This window comes from Myotis daubentonii, chromosome 3 (genome assembly GCF_963259705.1).
Source record: "Myotis daubentonii chromosome 3, mMyoDau2.1, whole genome shotgun sequence".
NCBI classification, from domain to species: domain Eukaryota; kingdom Metazoa; phylum Chordata; class Mammalia; order Chiroptera; family Vespertilionidae; genus Myotis; species Myotis daubentonii.
In genome coordinates this window covers 42,051,570-42,072,814 of record NC_081842.1, presented here as the reverse complement: position 1 = coordinate 42,072,814, position 21,245 = coordinate 42,051,570, and the positions used below count along the sequence as shown (strand labels likewise).

The following is a 21,245-nucleotide window of genomic DNA, read 5'->3' as shown; positions in this document are numbered from 1 at the left end:
TATGTTCTCCCATACAGTGGGCTCTCTTGTTGTTTTGTTGATGGTTTCTTTTGCTGTGCAGAAGCTTTTTATTTTGATGTAGTCCCATTTGTTTATTTTCTGCTTATTGAATTTCCTCACAACAGCTATCTTGCATTTTGTTAGATCACAATATTCTGTGTCTTTGGGTTTGGCTGCTGGAATATTGTATTTTTTGTGTGATAGTATTATTGTGACTTTTCATAGTGCTTGATGAAAAGGGCCTCTGCTGCCATATCTGAAGTAGTGAATACCTTTCTTACTTAGTTAAGACTTTGCTTAACTTTGACTCTAACAGTTTAACAGGTTGGTAATTAGGAGCCCTTCTTTTGTTTTACAGAAAGTGGCCCTATAGCACAAATTTTTGGTTTCTCTTACCAGAGGTGACTCACCATTAAACAACAACAAAAAAACTGGTGGAGGGAAAAAAGAAGGGGTGGTGGCAGTGAAGGGAGGTATGTGCTAGGGGTTTTGGGTGTGTTCACTGCCTGGTAGGGAGATCCTCTAATAGAGTTGGAGGTGGTCTCAAAGGTCTGTGGGCAGACCTCATGCCAGAATCTCAAGGCAGACAGCAGGGAAAGTGTTTTCAACTCTGTCTGCCTTCTTCCCTTTCCTGCCCCCTAAGTTACTGCAATCATTCCTCAGAGAGAGCAACAGGTCCTTCCAGCTGCAGCACAAGTGGCCAGGTAGACCCCCCATTCATCTCCTACCACCACTGTCAGAGGTCATGGTAACCTGCTGCTGCCACTCTTTGGGGTCCTCAGTCTCCTCCCTGGTCCAAGCCATTTTTGGGTGCACAGGTAGGTGGATCTCTGATTTGTTATAAGACAAAGAGGAAGGAAAAAAGGAATGATTTACACCACCATGATGCCAACGTCACTCCTCATTGGCAAACATTTTACTAAGGATTTTTATGTCTATGTTCATAGGAGATATTTGTCTGTAGTTTTATTTTTGTAATGCCTGTAATTGTCTGGTGTTGGTATTAGGGTAATGCTGGGCTCATAGGATTAGTCAGGAAGTATTCCCTCTGAGTCTATCCTCTGTAAGAGATTATAGAGAACTGGTATAATTTTTTTCCTTCAATGTTTGTTAGAATTTACCAGCAAACCCTGAGCCTGCTGCTGTCTGTTTTTGAAGGCTATTAATATAGGTCTATTCAAATAATCTATTTCTTCTTGTGTGAATTTTGACACATCTTTCAGTGAATTGGCCAGTTCATCTAATTCATCAAATTTGTGAGCATACAGTTGTTCCTAAACTTCATTACCTTTTTTAATGTACTTGGTATCTGTGGTGATGTCTTTGCTTTCATTTCTAATATTAGTAATTTGTGTTCTTGTAGTTAGCCTGGCTTAAGTTGTATTGATCTTTCCAAAGAACAAAATTTTGGTTTGTTTTCTGTTTAATTTCACTGATTTCTGTTTATTATTTCTTTTGCTTACGTTGGACTTAATTTGGTTTTTTTAAATTTCCTAGGGTAGAAACTTAGATTATTGATTTTTTTTTTTACCTTTTCTAATATATGCATTCAATGTTTTACATTTTCTTCTAAGCAGTGTTTTTGCTGCATTCCACAAATAAGTTGTGGTTTCCCTTTTATTTAGTAAGAAATGTTGTAAAATTTTCTTGATCTTTCTTTGTTGACCCATATATTATTTAGAAGTGTTTGATCTCCATGTAATAGGATTTTCCAGTTACTGATTTCTAGTTTAATTCCATTGTGGTCTAAGAGCAGACATAGTATGGTTTCGAATTTGTTAATATGTTTCATGGGCCATAATCTGGTTGGTCTTTCTTGGTGACTGTTCAATGTGAGCTTGAGAAGAATGTGTTTTCTGTCTCTGTCAAATAAAGCAGTTGATGGGCACTTAGGCTGTTTCCAAATCTTAGCTATTGTAAATTGTGCTGCTATGAACATAGGAATGTACATGTTCTTTCTGACTTGTACTGGTTTCTTGGGATATACTCCCAGAAGTGGGATCACTGGGTCAAATGGGAGTTCCATTTTTAATTTTTTTGAGGGAACTCCATACTGTTCTCCACAGTGGCTGCACCAGTCTGCATTCCCACCAGCAGTGAACGAGGGTTCCTTTTTCTCCAAATTCTTCCTTAACACTTGTTTGGTGATTCATTGATAGTCATTCTGACATTAAATTTCTCTAATGGCTAATGACGTTGAACATCTTTTCATGTCTATTGGCCATCTGTCTGTCCTCTTTGGGGAAGTGTCTATTCAGTTCCTTTGCCCATTTCATAATTGGACTGGGGTTTTTTCGTGTTGAATTTTATAAGTTCCTTATAAATTTTGGATATTAAGCCCTTATCAGATGTATCAGCAACTATGTTCTTCCATTCAGTGGGTTGTGTTGGTTTCCTTTGCTGTGCAAAAGCTTTTTAGTTTGATGTAGTTCCATTTTTTTTTCTTTTGTTTCCCTTGCTCGAGGAAATATATATCAGGAAAAAATATTGCTACGCGAAATGTCCAAGATTTTATTACCTATGTTTTTTTCTAGGATTTTCATGGTTTCAAGTCTAACATTTAAGTCTTTAATCCATTTTTAGTTCATTCTTGTGTCTGGTGTAAGAAGGTGGTCTAGTTTCATTTTTTGTGCATATCTGTCCATTAATTAAACCTTTTTAATAAAGTCACTAAACCTATACATTTCCCTCTAAGATACACTGCTTAAGATACATCCCACAAATTTTATTTTCCTTGTCATTTGAATCAGAATATTATATTTCTTTTATGAGTTGTTTTTTTATCCCTGGATTATTTAAAGGTGTTTTCTTTGGTCTGTAAATATTTTGGACATATACTTTTATTCCCCTTTTATGACCTTCCCTTTTTATCTGACAGTGTTAGGCAGGCTTTCTGATACTATGTTGCACATTTGTGGTAATAATGGCTCTCTTAATCTTGTTTCTTATCTTAAATGTCTGAGATTTATCCATATAGTGTGATATATGCTGTAGGGTTTGGATATATGTAACTTTTCCCAAATTGAGAATAGTCCTTTCTATTCCTACCTTGCTAACACTTATAGACAGGTATTGAACTCTGCAAAATGATTGTTCTGCTTCAATTAAAATTATAATTCCTTTCCTATTCATTAATATGGACAAGTCTATTGGATTTTTCTGATGTTGAACAGTCCTTGCATTACTGAGACAAATCCTGATTCTTCATGGTGTATTATTATTATTATTTTTTTTAAATATATTTTATTGATTTTCCACAGAGAGGAAGGGAGAGAGACAGAGAGTCAGAAACATCGATGAGAGAGAAACATCGATCAGCTGCCTCCTGCACATCTCCCACTGGGGATGTGCCCGCAACCCAGGTACACGCCCCCGACCAGAATCGAACCCGGGACCCTTCAGTCCGCAGGCCGACGCTCTATCCACTGAGCCAAGCCGGTTTCGGCATGGTGTATTATTTTTAGTGCTATGTTGGATTCATTTAACTATTACTTTATTTAGAATTTTGCATCTATGTATATAAACAAAATGGGCTTATAATTTTATTTATTCGTTTGAGGGTTTTTTCTGGTCCTGGAGTCAGTATTACACTAATTTCATGAAATGAGCTGGGGAAGGCCTCTCACTTCCCTCTGTTTTCTGGGAAAGCTTGCATAGTAAGGAATTAGCTATTTTGAAAGTTTGTTAGAATTTATCTTAAAACCATTTGGCCTTGAGGCTTCTTGTGAGGGGAGGTCTTTGACTACCATCTCTAATATATAAATATTCTGTCATTATTTCTTCAAATAGGTTTCCAATATCTTGCTCTCTCTCTTCTTCTGGCACCCCTATAATTCGGATGTTGGTACGCTTGAAGTTGTCCCAGAGGCTCCTTGCACTATCTTCATATTTTCGGATTCTTTTTTCCTTTTGCTTTTCCGGTTCGGTGTTTTTTGCTTCTTTGTATTTCAAATCTTTAAATTGATTCTTGGATCTCTGTATATTATTCTTTATTTCAGTCAGTGTATGCTTAATTTCTTTTTTTAAAAAAATATATTTTATTGATTTTTTACAGAGAGGAAGGGAGAGGGATAGAGAGTTAGAAACAGCGATGAGAGAGGGAGACATCGATAAGCTGCCTCCTGCATACTCCCTCCTGGGGATGTGCCCGCAACCAAGGTACATGCCCTTATCCAGAATCGAACCTGGGATCCTTGAGTCCGCAGGCTGATGCTCTATCCACTGAGCCAAACCGGTTAGGACTATGCTTAATTTCTAATTGGTCCTTTTTCATATCCTTGAGGGTCTCACTATATTTCTCAGAGGTTTCTAGAAGATTCTTGAGTAGCCTTATAACTGTGGTTTTGAACTCTATATCCAGTAGTTTGCCTTCCTCCATTTCTTTCATTTGTGACCTGTTTCTTTGTCTCTGCATTTTTTATGCTTCCCTGTGTTGATAGAGTGGCTTTGTGTGCTAGGTGTCCTATAGGGACCAATGGCTCAGCCTCCCTAAATACCTGAGGTGGACACTCTTGGTGCACCCCTTTGTGGGCTGTGTGCACAGTCTTGTTGTAGTTAAGCCTTTATTGCTGTTGGTATCACTGATAGGAATTGACCTCCAAGTCAATTGGCTGTGAGGACCAGTTGTGTCTACAATGGGAGAACTTCTGTGCTGGAGACACCCTTATGGGGCAGGACTTGCTTAAGTGGGGCTTTGGCACTCACTGAGTCTGTCCCCTGAGTGTGTCGCTTATGGATGTGAGGAGTTATAATCTGGATGGTCTCACTCTGACCACTGGGTAGACTGGCTCTTGGATCTCCACGGAGGTGTAAAGTCCGCCACCGCCTGAGGCCACCCAGCAGGAGCTGCAGAGAGATCTACAGATTCCTCCTCTTTGTTTGGGGTTTGGAGCTGCCCAGATGAGGCGCAGCTATGAAGTAATGCAGGCTGATGATGAGCCTTAGGCCTTCTTTTGGAAGCTCTGGGTTTCTCTGACCCAGCTACAGTTTGACAGGTTTTTAGGCGGAGAAAGGCCAGGCCATTCGTATGCAAAAGCCTCTGTGCACAGCTTGGGTGGGGTTGTAAATTGGGTGGGGCGTGGTCTCAGGGAGCCACAGGGTGATGCAAACAGCAGTTGTTGCCGTCAGCCCTCCCCCATAGGTCCCTGGGTCTCTGTGTCCTTCGGCCCCTTGCAGGAACAGTGAATGCTGCAAGCACCTCTGTGAGAACACTGCCCTCACATTCCGGCCTGATGCCAGATAGTAGTTTCTCTCCATATGAATCTGGGTCCCCAGGTTCTCACCCAGAACTGGATTTCAGAGCAGTCGGGAGCTTATAACTCCCTCCTGATTGAAAAAGACAACAGCATACCCAGCTGCCAGCCCCTTTCACCTGTGCCTCCGTACCTCCACACTTCCACACCTCTGCACCTCCTACCGGACTCAATGCGCTTTTCTCTTTCCTTCTAGTTGTAGAATTTCCACTCAGCCAGCCTTCCCGTGGTTCTGGATGCTATTCGTTTTGTCTTTTAGTTGTAGTTTTAATGTGGTTGTATGCGGCAGCAAGGTCAGGTGTTTACCTATGCTGCCATCTTGGTTGTCTCTAGCCAATTAATTTTAAACAGAGGCACCAAACAAATGGAGATGAATATTTTCAACGATGAGAATAAACAAACATATCTTCATGGGGATTATTAGGAAGGAATATCCTCAATCCTTGCTTCACACCATACACATGAATGAATTTGAGATGGATCACAAACATAAAAGTTAAGACTATAATGCTTTCAGAAAAAAAAGGAAAATTTCTTCATGATCTTGGAATAGACAAAACACAAAAAGCACATAAAGGAGAAAAAAATATTGACCATATAAAAAACAAAGTACTCTGCTGTCCAAAGTCACCATGAAGAAAATACATAGGTAAGCCACAGACGGGGAAAATGCTAGCAAAAGTCTTACATCTTTATATAAAGGATTCCAAACATTCTGGAATGAGACAAGAAGCCTAAATAAAAAATGTCCACAGACATGAATGAACATTTCAGAAAAAAAGGGCAAATTGCCAATAAGCAAATGAAAAGGAGTTAAACATCATTTGTCATCATGCAATTTAAAATCATGGGATATAAAAGAAAATCTGGAATTCTCATAACTGTACATAAGTGTACATAAAATGGCACATACAATCATTTTGGAAAACTTTATGACCCAACAATCCTACTAGTTATTTCATAATGAAATGAAAACATGTCCACAAAGCATGTTCATAATAACTATTTATAACCACCCCAAACTCCAAATAATCCAAGTGTCCATAAAGAAGAGAAAGGGTAAATAGTGGGATGTTCATAAAATGAAAAACCACTGAGTAGCAAAAACAAACTGTGGGTATATGTAACAACATGAATGAAGCATATTTTGAGCAACAAAGACACCTACAAAAGTGAACACCTTGTATAATTTCATTTTTATTTTTTAAAAAAATTCAAGAACAGTTAAGACTTACCTATGAAAAGAGAACACAGAAATATGATTGCCAAGGGCAGGAAGGGAGTAATACACTGAAATCGGCAAAAAAGAACTTTCTGGGATGATGGAAATGTTCTTTACTAGGTTGGGGGAACAATTACACAGATGCACAGATTTGTCAAAAATGATAGAATATAATCCTACAGTCTATGCACTTTATTGTCTACAAATTTTACTTGAATACAAACCATTTTACCTGAAAAATCAGTATTAAAAAGTCTGACTTATCAGAGAGCCCTCTGCCACTCCCAAAAAGAGCTGTTTGGAGGCATGTGGACTTTTCTCCATTTATAGTAACTTTGTCTTTTGAGTCAGTTAGCTCTTAAAAATAAAACTTGAATTGTTTTTAAATTCACTAAATTTTATGGTGAAATACTGCTCATAAAATTTTTTGTCCTAAATTTTTTCATTAAAAATACAATCCATCATATCCTAATAAAGACAAACATGGTAATTAACCGTACCTCCGACACGCTTCCCGCTGGCTACTCAGGGTGATATGCAAATTAACTGCCAACCAAGATGGCGGCCGGCAGCCAGGCAGCTGAAGCGAACAGGAGGCATGCTTGCTCCAGTGATGGAGGAAGCCAAGGTTCCCCACCTGCTGCTGCCGGCCTCCGAGCTTGCACTCTAAGAAACAATGTTACAGTATAGAAGCTAAACAATCCCCAGAAACCTGCTTTCAGCCAGCCGGGCTTCAGCCAGCAGGATCGCAACATTGTTTCAATTATAGAACAAACCCAGATACCTGCTTTCAGCAGCCGAGGTCTCAGAGCTGCAGCCAGCTCTCAGCTCCAGTGATAGCCATAGAAGGTAAATAAATCCCAGAATAAAAAAAAAAGAAAGAAAAAAAGGAGAGGTTGGGAGCTTCAGTCGCCCACCAGCCTGAAAACGGCCCTAAGCCCCTCACCCAGACTGGCCAGGCACCCCAGTGGGGACCCCCACCCTGAAGGGGGTGCGGGCAGCCTAAAAACAGCCATCATCCCCGCATCCAGGCTGGCCAGGCACCCCAGTGGAGACCCCCACCCTGAAGCAACAAGATGGCGGCTAATTTGCATACTGAAGGCGGGCGGCAGTGGGCAAGGCTGTCCGCAGTCTGGGACCGGATTTGTGACCCTGCCGGGTGGGGGGCAGTGTAGGAGGCTGTCCGCTGTCCCGGGACCCGGATCTGTGACCCTGCCAGGTGGGGGGCAATGCTTGAGGCTGTCCGCGGTCTGGGACCCGGATCTGTGACCCTGGCGGGCGGCAGCTCGCACAGGGGCGGATCGGCCGGGGTTGGGCAGGGCAGGACGCCTGGCTTCCTCCCAGCCCCAGTCACTCTGGGCAGGTGAGCAGCGCAGAGAGGCTCTGGACAGGGGAGGCAGGCCGGCGGAGGGCGGCCTGTACTCCCCACATGGTGGTGGTAACAGCTGTGAGCGTGCCAAGCGGAGCCTGCAGGCTGAGCTGAAGTAGCGCCTGCAGGCCATCAGCACCCAGGAGTGGCTGCGCAAGATCCGCCTCCTGGCCCAGAAGGTGCAGGATTGCAGGGACAGCCACCATGGCGGGCCAGACTGACGTCCTCCTGGCTGCACCATGGGGGTTTGCGGATCTGCAAAGCCAGAGGCCTCTGGTGTGCACATCCCCCCATGGCGTGATAACATCCCCCAGCACACTGTCACCCTCCCGCGCCTGCAACAGTTGTAAACCAAGGCGTGCACAAGTTCCCCCCGCCTCTCCACCGCACTTCCATCAACCCAGCATGCCTAACACACCCACAGGATGTGCACACATCCCCTCTGATGTGCTCACGTCCTTTGGAGAGTGTCTGGGTGTTCTGAGTGCTGAGGGTGGGCGCCTGTGAGATGACAGTGAGAGGGCAGAGTGGTGATGCCCTATTCCCACGGAGGCCAGTGCAGCTACGAGATCACCTCTAGGGGGTTAATGCAGGTGCTGAGGCGGGAGCAGATGCAGACAGACACACCTGGTGGGCGCGGGTGGCCCTAGCTGAGGTGCCTTCGGTCAGCGTTCAAGATCAAGAACCCGGAGGCAGAGAGGAATTCCGTCCTCTCAGTGAAACAGTGGGATAGTTGGGGCGACTGTAGAGGAGGAATGTGCTCTTCGGGTGCCAGCACCCATGAGCGAAGGCTGCCCTGACTGAGCCTCGCTTGCTTGGGGCCTAGCGCACTCCTGCCGGGCAGTGGGTGACAGGACATGCTTTTCCGAATTAATGAGAGAAAACGTTGATTCTCCTGCTGCCCACGAAGGTGGAAAGTGAAGTGGGGAGACATGTGGGGAGTGAGCAAGGTTCCCTGTCTGGGGGTTCCAAATCTGCTGTTGGTTTCTTTCACCGCTGACTAGAGATATACAGGGTGTCCCCCCTAAATGTATACACACTTTGAATACCTACTAATTCCAATGGTTTTAAGCATAAGAAAGAAAAAACAATGGAGCTGTTATCTGTTAAAAGTGTGGGCACAAACAGGCAGTTGGACATTCCCTGAGGGGTCTCAGATTGGAGACGGTGAAGGCCAGACTGAGGGGCCCCTTCCCCCCCACCCCAGTGCCCAAATTTCGTGCACTGGGCTACTAGTTTATGTAATAAAAGCCTACATGACCATTACGGCTGAATGACCAGAACAACTGGTCACTATGATGCGCACTGACCACCAGGGGGCAGACGCTCAATGCAGAAACTACCCTCTGGTGGTCAGTGAGCTTCCACAGGGGGAGCACCACTCAGCCCGAAGCCTGGCTCATGGCTGGTGAGCGCAGCAGCACCTCTCCCGCCTCCGCAGCAGTGCTAAGGAGCAGCGAGCAGGCGGGCGGTAAGGAGCGATGGGTCCAGGACTGCAGGAGGGATGTCCACCTGCTGGATTAGGCCCAATCCCTGGGGGACCTGGACTGCGAGAGGGTGCAGGCCGGGCTGAGGGACACCCCCCCCCACCCATGCACGAATGTCATGCACCAGGCCTCTAGTCCTATCTAATAAAAGACAAATAGGGTAATTAACCATACCTCTGATACACTTCCCATTGGCTAATTAGGACAATATGCAAATTAACTGCCAACCAAGATGGTGGTTAACCGCTAACAAAGATGGCGGCTAATTTGCATACTGCAGGCAGGGCGGGACAGCGCCATCCCGCCTGCCCTGCTGCCATCCAGGCCTGCTATCTGCGACCCGGGCGGCAGGCGGCCCGTATGGGGCCCGACCCAGAGCTGGTGGGCGGGACCACAGCGATCTGCTACTGGCCTCGCCCACAAATGGCCCTCCTGGGGGGACCCCGGGTTGGCGGGTGCTAATGCACCCATCTGCCATTGGCCACGCTCACAAACGGCTCTCCTTGGGGGATCCGAGGCTGGCAGGTGCTAATGCACCCGGGACGCCTTTGCCCTGTACAAACTATGCAGCTGGGAGAGGGGCGAGGGACCGCTGAGAGCAGGGCGGGAACTTCCCGGGGTTTGTGTCAGGCAGCCCAGAGCGGAGTGCGAACTATCCCGACCGGTAGCTGCTTGCTCATTCACTCACTCATTCACTCACTCATTAGTCACTCACTCAGCAAACCCTCTCAGGTCCCTGGCACCAGGCCAGGCACTGAAGGTGAAGCAGGATAAGACAGAGCTATGTCCTCAAGATGTTAGTAATTCAGCAGGGCAAAGCAGGCACATGAACGAGGCAGTTGTATGCACTGATGCAGTGTAGTGGGTTCAGTGAGGGCTGTAACTAACACCTACTTTGTTCTCTTGATAAAATGGGGCCTCGGGAGCCAGGCAGCCCCAAGCCTGTAGGCCTGTGCCTAGGCCAGGAGTGGCCGGAGTCCCGGAACATGACAGAGGGTGCAGGTCGGGCTGAGGGGTCTGGCCCCACCCCTCACCCTCACTCCCGAGTGTACAAATTTTTGTGCACCGGGCTACTAGTTGTGTAATAAAAGCTGAAGACTGAAATTACGCTAAAGGTTGTTTAAACCCTTACCTCCTTTTAAAAGAAAAACAGATGCTTAAAGTGACTTGTCCAGGATCATATTCATTTCAGAAATAAAAATACATTACATATATCATACATTGTCATCCTTTGCAAATACTAACATTTGGGCAAATATAACAGCTTACCTTTTAATGAAAGTTGGTTAAACAATTATGTGTGTTTTAACTGGCAACTGTGCAAGCATCAGAATAACAATTGTCATTAGAGGGTTAGAATATTTTATATATAAATATGTATTTCATTTTTTCAAATATATATTTTTATTGATTTCAGAGAGGAAGAGAGAGAAACATCAATGAGAATCATTGATTGGCTGCCTCCTGAATGCCCCTACTGGGGATCAAGCCCACAATCCTGAGCATGGGCCCTTGACCGGAATCGAACCTGGGACCCTTCAGTCCACAGGCCAACATCCTATCCACTGAGCCAAACTGGCTGGGGCTCAGTTGTATTTTAAAGCAAGCATATATTTTCCATGGACCAAGACATTTCCAAATTCTCCCTGGCTAGCTATTCATGAAAGATGCACTTTCTAGTTCAAGAGTGTTGGTCTTTACAGTTGGTGCACTTCTATCAGGCCCCTTTTCAGGAGTTGTACTGATCATCTATAAAACCTGGGTAACCAAACAACTTTGAAAACTGCAGTTAGAGAAAAGCATAATGCTATTCTTGTACTGTAACGCAGGGTAAATGTAGTAAAATGTAATTCAACACAAATCTGGCAGTGCTGGTTGTGATGAGCAGAGAGGCTTACCATGCTTAAATGATGAAAAAACACTTTAAATTATATAGGAAAAATTTTATTAGATAAATATAATTTCATAAACTTTAAAAATTACTGAGATCTGTACAATAGTAACTACATTTACTAAAAATGCAGAAAATTCTTATAGGCTTATATTAGACAGCCACAGTGTGTGAGGTCCACAATTTTAACCTAAGTGTTTCTACAGTATTTACAGTTACTAATTCCTCACAAAAATCCAGCAGTCACCATTACTACAAACATAATTATGCTCTATTTTTATAGGAATATCATTCAAGTTACCTCACATAAACAGCACATTAATAATGTTCTATTTTTATGAAATGGATGAACTCATTTCAGGATAGAAATGTGTCTCTATAAGGGGACCCGGAATTGATGAAACATGTTTTACGTAACTCTCTGGTGTTCCTTTTATCAACACCGACACCAAATTGATCTTTACATAAAAATACAAACATGAATGATTGTCCCTTTTCCCTCAGACCCCAATATCTTTTTAGGCTAGCATACTTGAAAAACTTTGTAAAATTTAAATTTTTTACTACACTGACTCCTGCCTATCAGATAAGAGTCTCTCAAGTTTATCACACAAGACCAATAGCCCAATTTCACAATCTTATGCAGGAGAAAATACCCTGGTGTAAGTAAAAGTATTTCTTAACAGGGTGATGTGACTCTTTTATCTTCTCACCAGGACAGTGCCAATGGGTCAGGTCTAGGACGCCTTCGGATATAATGGAAATTAAAACCCAAGGCAGATGGTTTTTAAGAGGAATTCACACTGTAAATTCTCCTCTTTCTTTATTCTCAACCTGGCAGCAAACCTGTTGTTCTACTAGCCCACACCCTACACCCATAGGGTGAACCTAATGGTTGCTAAAGCTGTGGCAGGGTGCTTGCTGAGTCATAAAACAGCTGACGGGCCATTTCGGAAACTGACTTGGTGCTTGCTACTATCTTCAGTGATACAGCCTTCAGGCAAACAAGTGAGGAAAATAGATTTGAGACCAATAATTAACTAGTAATAACACATGTAGCATCTTACTCTGGTTTTGGCAGATAAGAGTAAGTTAATTAACATCGTACTTTCCAAAGAATTTTAAATAAATATGCAAAGGGGAAATTTTCTGAGATTCCTGGTTATGTAGTAATAGTTTTACAATTTGAGTATTAGCAATAGAAAACTATTGGAAACTTACAGGCAACACTGATACTCTCTTAAACAAATAGAAGAAAACACTTTTTCTTACAATTATAAGATAATCTTCCTTTAAGTGGAGTAGGTTATGAACAACTGAGTAGGATGAGCATTATCAGTAGATGCATTTACTTTTTTTAAAATATAAAGTTCTTAAATAACTTCAAATAAGAATGCAGGAAATTACATCGACCACGCCTTAACCCAAGCACCATACAGGTTAGCTGACTTGCCTTGCTGCAGTGTTTAGAGGCTGCTTGATGGCTTTGTAGTCCTTCCCTAGGGTCAGTAGTCAGTCTAGTTGATGGCAAATAAACACAACTAGGTAGATGTAACGCAGGCCCACTGAATGTCATTTTGTTTTAAGAAATTCTAAGAAAAGCAAATTCCATAATATGCTCCATGAAATTGCCCTACTGAATATTTTCAGCAATATTTCCTATTCTGGAAAGTGAATTGGTAAGTATAGCCACTGTACATTTTATTATCCCTTTAACATATTTTCAGAATAACAAAATCTTCCTAAAGCGATTTTGGGATATCTAAGTTAAAGGACTATTTATGAAAATTAATATTTAGGCTGAAATTCATAACACAATATTCTTGCATTATTGAAAAAAACGTTATATTAGCAAGAAAATAGTTTACCAGTGAACAAAGGTAAACTTTTAATTCTTGACTAGTCCCTATTAGCCTAATTCAAGAAGTCGTATATTCATGAAATGGGAAAGGGGTGGAAGGCTGCAAAATAAATCTACAAAAGAGAATTATATTGTCAACTGTATGGAACACTTTAGCAAAACCTTATTTAACCATTTCCATAAAGTTTAAAATGTATATGAACACAATCATTAAATATGCTTAGGGCTGGGTAATAGTTCTTAAACCAATAATAATTTCCAAATGTTTTTTAAAACAATATTACTTTAAATCAAAACAAGTAACAATGGATCTACATGATAAATTCTGGATGGAAATTAAATATTCAAGTGCAGTGAGTTAATACCCAATGTATATCTAATCAATATTTCTTAGTATTTTAATTTATTGCTGCCATTAACCCATAAAATTGAGCATTTTAGACTTTGTTTCACTTACATTCTATAGCCATACCTGAAAATATACCTTATAATGAAACACTGGGCAGATTTCCCTTTACTATAGTAGTCTGCCACAACTCAGATAACACATACTAACCTAAAAATAATAGGATTCTTGTATGAGATCCTTTATTCCATAATCTAGCTTACTGAAAGGCAAGAGTAATTCTAAGCCACAGAAAGAGGCTCTTCTCTTTATTTTTTATTTAATTACTCCAACATTTTGATTTGCACAATTAAACATGTTTGCAATATTTAAATACTGTCCAAACTTGTTTTTTATTGATATAGTTGAACTTTACAACAGTGACATAAAATATTATAAACAATTTTCAGATAGAGAAAAAAAAACAAATTTAAATATGTTAACTAGATTAAAGCATGCAAAAGATTAAATGAAAAACACATCAAATAATAATATGTTAATGATAGCTAATTTACCCACTTTATACTGCCATAAAAATATCATTAAACATCAATTTGAAATTTGGTGAATGGACTTGATTCCTGATTTATGTATAAGATATGATACACACTTTGCATGTGTATAGTTAACTTTACTGGTGTGTTACAGTACATTAAGAGAAGTTTGGTATTGGTATATATTTACTACCCATAGTGCAGTAAATAATGGTTGGAAATGCATTCTCCTAATTTTCTCTATGAACTTAGAAAGCAGTAATGAATTCACAACATGGGTCACTAAGGGACCAAAATTTCTTACTATTCACATTTACTTTTCCCATGAAAAGCTTCAAATATAACTCTAATAAAAAAATAGAGTTTTCAAGGCAAACTTTTCAGCATAATTTGCAAAAGCAGATTTAAATAGAAGACTCAACAAGTAAGCTAATACTCAAAAATACAATTAAGTAGGAATTATCTTTTTAACCTTGATATTAAAATATGGTGGCCTCAGCAAGAGGCTGAAATGCCATTAGGAGTCCCACAAACACAAGGGACAACCCAGACAAAGAGATGGAAAATATCTATTCACAAACTTTAACACGTTCAGATTTAAATGAAAGGGGTTGAGAGTGGTTCGTGTAAACCCTTTTTTGTTTGCCATTATAACTCTGAGTGGGTATGAACTACAGAGATTTCAGAAAGTAATTCTGCAGAACTAGTGTGGCCATTACCGGGATGATCACACTGAATTTTAGGAAAGGAGTTGAATGGCTCCCACAAAGTACTACTGCTCTTTTAACAAGTAGATGAGTCCATTGTGGAGAGAGTCAAGATGCTCCTGTCGTTGGTATAGAAAGGATCCGATGCACTCCATAATCTAAATAACAATAAGAGAAAAGTTTTGCTCACCAGGACCTATGTTTTAATTGAGAAAAAATAATGTACTCTAAAACTTAGGACCAAAATGCAATTTGAGTATTAAAATAATCACTGATTAATTTTTAAATGCTAAAAGGAAGTTCTTAATACTTGATGAGTTTAACAAACATGACATTTAGATTATACAAAACTTGGGGAAAATAATGATCGAATCATCATCTATCTCTATATATAAAAGCCTAAGTGACCAGTTGCTATGATGTGCACTGACCACCAGGAAGCAGATGCTCAACACAGGAGCTGCCCCCTGGTGGTCAGTGCATTCCCACAGCGGGAGCACTGCTCAGCTGACCGATGGGCGCCAGATGCCAGGCTCATGGCTGGCGAGCGCAACTACAGTGGCGTGAGCCTCTCCTGCCTCCATGGCAGTGCTACAGGCATGGTGGGGCCCGGGGGAGTGGGAGAGGCATGGTGTCCAGCCCGGGCTCGCGCTCTTCCCCGCCTGCCTGCCGCTTCACGCACTACTACATCCCCCAGGGGTCTCGGATTGTGAGCGGGTGCAGGCCAGGATGAGGGACCCCACTGGTGCACAGATTCGTGCACCAGGCCTCTAGTATAAAAATAATAGCCACAATTTAGACATTCGTTAGCATTAAAATATTTTCTATAGGTAGTAGAGTATAAGACTCTCTTAAAATCTTAATGTAAAAAATAAGTATGTTATTAAGAGTTATGCACTGAAAAGCAACTAGGCTGTATTTTGACATCACAGAAGCAAACAAACATCACACTTACCAAAAACTTTGGAATGAAACAGCAGTATGTTCTTAATTTATTTCTTTTCAGCTATAAATTTTATTCTAAAGATTTTAGCATAATTAGTTTGAATGATTTATTCAATAGGCATCAAAGACACCTCTAAGTCTGACACTAGGGTTTTCATTTAATTAAGAACAAATGATCCTCTACTGGTCTGAAAAAGTTAGCTACTGTCTTAATGATAAAGCCCATAAAGCAATCTTCTCTCTATATAAAAGCCTAACATGCAAAATGTCCCTTGGGAGTACGAACGACCAGAGTTGATTGCTCGCTATGACTGTGCTGCCCACCAGGGGGCAGCGCGAAACAAAGGAAGGCCCCAGCTGGCAGCTGGGGAAGGGAGGCCCTGGCCAGCAGCTGGCAGCTGCTAGGAACCCTACCCGTGCATGAATTTCGTGCCCTGGGCCTCTAGTTCATTATATAATACTTTATTTGCAGCTGTATTAATTTAAGCTTAAGTAACTCAAGATCAAAAATAGCCTGTCATGCTTAAAATAGCTTAACCTGCTTTAAGGATTACCAAGTCAAAGCTGGCTTTTCTTAAAAGACTAAAAGAATTTAACAATAAATACATTTTATGTAATTTTCTAGGGTTCCCACTTTCCTTAAACCAAGATGTTAGAAGAAGAAATTAACATTTAAAATGGCCCATATTCACTTTTATCACATATCTGCTGTTTTCTAAGACAGCGGTCACCAACTGGTGGTCCACGGACCGCTGGTGGTCTGTGAGGTCCAAAAGGTTGGCGACCGCTGTTCTAAGAGAGACTGTATGTTCAAATTTAAATCAATTAAGTGAGTAGTCATAATGAAGTTTGGAACCTGGAAATTTTACAAAGTTGGCAAAGAGGAAAACAAACAATAAGCATACCAATGGTTTACAAAACTTACTAGTTTCCAGAAAACCTTAAACAGTATCTACCTTAGTTTAAGGAAAGGCTTGTTCACTACCCTATTTCTAGCACCTAAAACTGCTCCTTGTATATAGTAGGCACTCAGTATTTGTAAAATATATGAAAGAAATAGAACTATGAACATTTCTTAGAGTAAGTATTCATGCAGGAAAAAAGTATGCTCAGACATATATGATATCAACACCCCAATTATCTGGAGCCAAGTTTCCAGTCCCAAATTGTCGATGTTTTTAATATAAATTTTTCCTCTTTGCAACTATTGCTTACATAAAAGTGTTATTAGATAAGGTTTCCTCCATTTATTTTTCTTTTCAAAGCACACATGTGCATTCATGTCAAATATCATATTTGACAGAACATTAAATACCTGAATTACATAACAACTATTAACTCCTTTCTAATTAGAAAACAGTTTTGATTAAGATGAAGTAACTGTTGATAAAACACATACAGAAAATCATTTATTGCTAAAGTACAGCTCTTTAGGGTAAAACATGACATAGCCTTTCATATAGCACCTTGATGCGACCTTTGAAAACAAGCTTGCAAAATGGCAAATTCCTTTGACAATCAATTAATAAAATGTAAGTAGAATTTTTATGCCTGGATAGTAAAAGATTTATCAGCAAAGAAATCTGTCCTATAAAAGCAGTAGTTATATTTCTGAAGTGAAGCCCTCTTATGTTTAATATGTTAATGGAATAGGCCAAGGATTTCTATATCTGGTAACAGGTACCAGCCTTGCCCTTAAATTAGACATAAAATAGAAATGTAGAATAAAGGCTGCTCCAAAATCAAAACAGAAATGCCAAAAATATTTCACGAATACAATTACATGTAAAAAATAGGAATAAAACTCTATGTATCAAAATAACTTTCAAAGTTCAAATATGATCTTAATGGAATTGTGGCAATTTTCTATAGCCCTTTGAAAATACCAACTGGTTTTGCATATTATATGATTTTTACCACTAGGAAAAAAGTGAACAGATCTCAAAACACTTTTTAGGTTATTAATTTAAAGAACAAAGGAGATAATTAAAGAAGCATCTGATAATTATAACCTTAGATGTTGGACAAAATTAGAAAGATATTTAAAGTCTGTCAAATAAGATATTAATTACTGTTAAAGATTTTATTAAAAAAATAAAGTCCTACAAAAAAAAATGATACAATTCTAAGTGAAAAAAAGTATAAATGATAACAGCCATCTTTAAGAGAAGAGGCCGAAATAAATCTCATAATGCCTGGGACAGGCTCAAGAGGGATAATGCAGTAAAAAAAAGTGACCATGTAAAAACAATGGAGACATATTACCTATACAATTAATATCAAGAAAGTGGGAGCATATATAATGCAGAAAAATATTTTTGGTTCATTTAAAATCAATTCTAGTTTTTTGTAACAGTGAAGATGTATCCTGTCATTAATGAGAACTTCCTGCTGAAAGAAAATTTTAAAATTCTGTGACTTTCTACAGTATTCTTAAAAAAAAAATAGATATATCTATACATATATATTAATAGTTGATAGTATTATAGATATCTATAGTATTCTTTTATTCTAACTCCTGCCTTAGTTCTATGCAATGAAGCTGTCTTAGTAAGTAAAATAATATACATTAAGTCTTTTGGGAACTTCCTTTGGGAAACTTTTTGGCCTGGCACATGACAAAGCTGTTTTCTTATAATGCATTTTACAATACAATTGTGTAAGTTATAACATGTAAGTCCCAATAAATTTAACTGCTCATAATAATTCTATTATGTGGAATAAAATTATTACAAAATGATATCACAGTATTATGAGAATATTTTTGATTATATGTTATGATAAATAAGTGGGACTGAAACGACAGACATGATATTAACATAAAAAAGCTGTTTACAAATACAACTGTACCATAACAACATGGCTACAATTAAAGGCAGAGTGGGAACTACCAAGTTCACCAGTAAAAGTTACCTGAATTTTATCATACATGAATATCATACTCATCATTTTTAAAACATAAAGCTAACCAAATACTAAAAATTCCTTTATCAACAGAAGAGTTGTGCCTCCTCCACCCTTCATTCGCTATTCTTGTTGTACTTTCTTTAAAAAAAAAAAAAAAGAGTTTATTGATTTCAGAGAAAGGAAGGGAAAAGTGGAGATAGGAACATCAATGATGAAAGAGGATCATTGATCCACTGCCTCCTGCATGCCCCCCACTAGGGCTCGAGTCCGAAACCCAGGCATGTGTCCTGACTGGGAATGGAACCAGTGACCTCCTGGTTCATGGGTTGATGCTCAACCACTGAGCCACACCAGCTTGGTCTTTCTTTCCCTTCTCACTATACTTTCCAACCTTTTCCAAGCCATGGCACATACAGAAAGTGATACTATTCACATGGTGCACTATGGACAATGGAAATCACCATCTATCCCTGCTCATCTGTAACCCTTCATGTACACCAGTGCATTGCTGCTTTGATTTTAAGAATATGATATCATCTACCTAAAGAACACCAAAGTGTGAAAAGTTATTGCTATTCCTTAATATCCCCTAAATAATAATATCCCCTAAATGATATGTCTCTTGGGGAAATGTATGAAGAAATGAATACATTTCACTTTCAAATAAATTTAAGTAGAATTTACCAAAAAACTGCATTGTTTGTTGTGACCCACAAAAGCAAGCACCGATAAATCTTTTAAGAAATAGATTTGGGCCTGGCTGGCATTGTTCAGTGATGGAGCATCAACCCATGAATCGGGTGGTCACAGTTTGATTCCCTTCAGGGCATATGCCTCGGTTGTGGGTTTAATCCTCAGTGGGGGGAAGTGCAGGAGGCAGCCAATCAATGATTCTCTCTCATTATTGATGTTTCTATCTCTCCCTCTCCCTTTCTCTCTGAAATCAATAAAAAGTATATTATAAAAAAAGAAATAGATTTTAGAGGAGACAAAAATGCAAAGATTCTAATAAACCATAATTTAAAGAGCCTGTTCTAGCTTATCAACTTTTAATTAGACCATAAATACCAAGTAAAAACTTAAAAATCCGAACTGATTATAAAACTTATTACAGAGATAAAAAGGAGTAGGAAAACAGCAATACAGTCTTTGTGTGTTTATAAATACCTCAAAGTCTCAAATGACTGACTAGAAAATATAGACCAAGAATAAGAAAAGCAAAATCTTTTGATTTTACTATTATATGTCGATTATTTTATAAATACAAAATCCAACCAAACAAAAATATATAAGAAAACAGTAGCATAGTAAAAAGTTATAAAAACCAAATATGAATACCATATACACACTCCTATTTACCACATTTAGAAAGATTAAGAAGCAAAATTTTTTGTTCATTAGATGAAAAGTTTCTTCAAAGGTGCTTTCTCTTCCTTTGTTAGTGAAAGAACCCCTTACCCAAAGCCATAAAGTGAAATCTACCATCAAAGAGTGCTAATAAATAGCACACTTCCTGCTTCAGTTGGTAAAACCAGCTGCTGATTTATTAGGTATCTAGGGATGCATGTTCATCTGTTCCAGTTTATAGGACACTCATCTGCAGCAAAGGCTACTTAGAGAAATTTCACACCTGCTGACATGGGTCGGACTACATCTTCCTATCACTCGTTCCAGCATTCTTCCAACAGATGCGCACGCTGTTTCTCCTTCTGAGAAACAGCACATGGAGTCCAAGCACTTGATACTTGAATTTGTTTCAGTAAGCTGGAGAAATTGCAGCAGAAAAAAATTAGTTATTTTTTCAAAAAGCATTAAAAATTACAAGCACTTTAAAACTAAAAGTAATGTATATAAACATATTTTCTATAATATGAAAATGTATGGTATGAAAGGCTTAATTTAAGAGTAATTATACAAAATATTTAAATTTGAGGTTAAGTAAAATAATTACACAAAAACAATGAACATTATTTAAATCTGCAAAGATTTTGGATTTTAATGTCAATATTTTATTATGGTCAAAATTACATCAACTACTCAGAAGCATAATGAATTGTAATTCTTGAGTTTTTGTTTAGGTGAAATGCTCCTGTAATTTCAACTAAAAATGTCTAGCAATCAAGAAAAATGGAGTGTGAACTATTTTGAAGACTGGGAAATAACAACCAGGCAGGATCTAATCCCAACCTTCAACAACCACAATAATTGTAACAACAAAAATAGTAGCAAATACTTAATGTAGTATTACTATATGCCAGGTTCTAAGCACTTACATATATTCACTTCATAACTGTCCTTGAAAAAAGTACATAATTTACCTTAAATTGCTGAGCAACTCTTAAGTGCCAACCATGTCCTTAATCAGCTCAAATTTTAAAAAAAAGTTAACTGATGGTATATGTATTAAAATCAATTAAACAAGTGACTAAATAGTACTATTAAGATTTAAAATAAATTAGTTCTTGAAAGTATGCAAGATTTATATTGATTCAGGCATAAATCCAACAAGATAACTTTAAGCCATACTACTAATAATTTTAATCCTGTTAAATGAGGAAAAAATGGTATGACATAGTTCAATGAATCCCAAACCTGGTTTTGATAGTCAAGAGTACTGCTAAATTTCTCAAGGTTTGTCATTTTAAATAAACTTATTTTCATTCACTTTACTTTACATATATAACATATTGCATAACAAATCTTTCAAAAATATAAAGGAAGAACA

The 21,245-nt window shown here is 39.3% G+C and overlaps 1 protein-coding gene across 7 annotated transcripts in view; it reads right to left on the bottom strand.

Annotated features, from left to right (window-relative positions):
• Positions 1-13,730: 13,730 nt before the first annotated feature.
• The window catches only part of ATP11B (ATPase phospholipid transporting 11B (putative)), a 110,257-nt gene continuing 102,742 nt past the window's right edge, over positions 13,731-21,245 (bottom strand). For 5 of the 7 annotated variants that reach the window (XM_059687125.1, XM_059687128.1, XM_059687127.1 and 2 more), the window contains 2 exons: positions 20,151-20,284; positions 13,731-14,826 (listed from right to left, as the gene is read on the bottom strand). In XM_059687125.1, coding sequence (XP_059543108.1) covers positions 20,182-20,284 — 103 coding nt within the window. In that variant the 3' untranslated portion in view covers positions 13,731-14,826; positions 20,151-20,181. Of the gene's footprint in view, positions 14,827-20,150; positions 20,285-21,245 lie in introns of those variants that run through there. The other 2 variants (XM_059687126.1, XM_059687129.1) reach the window with 1 other exon arrangement.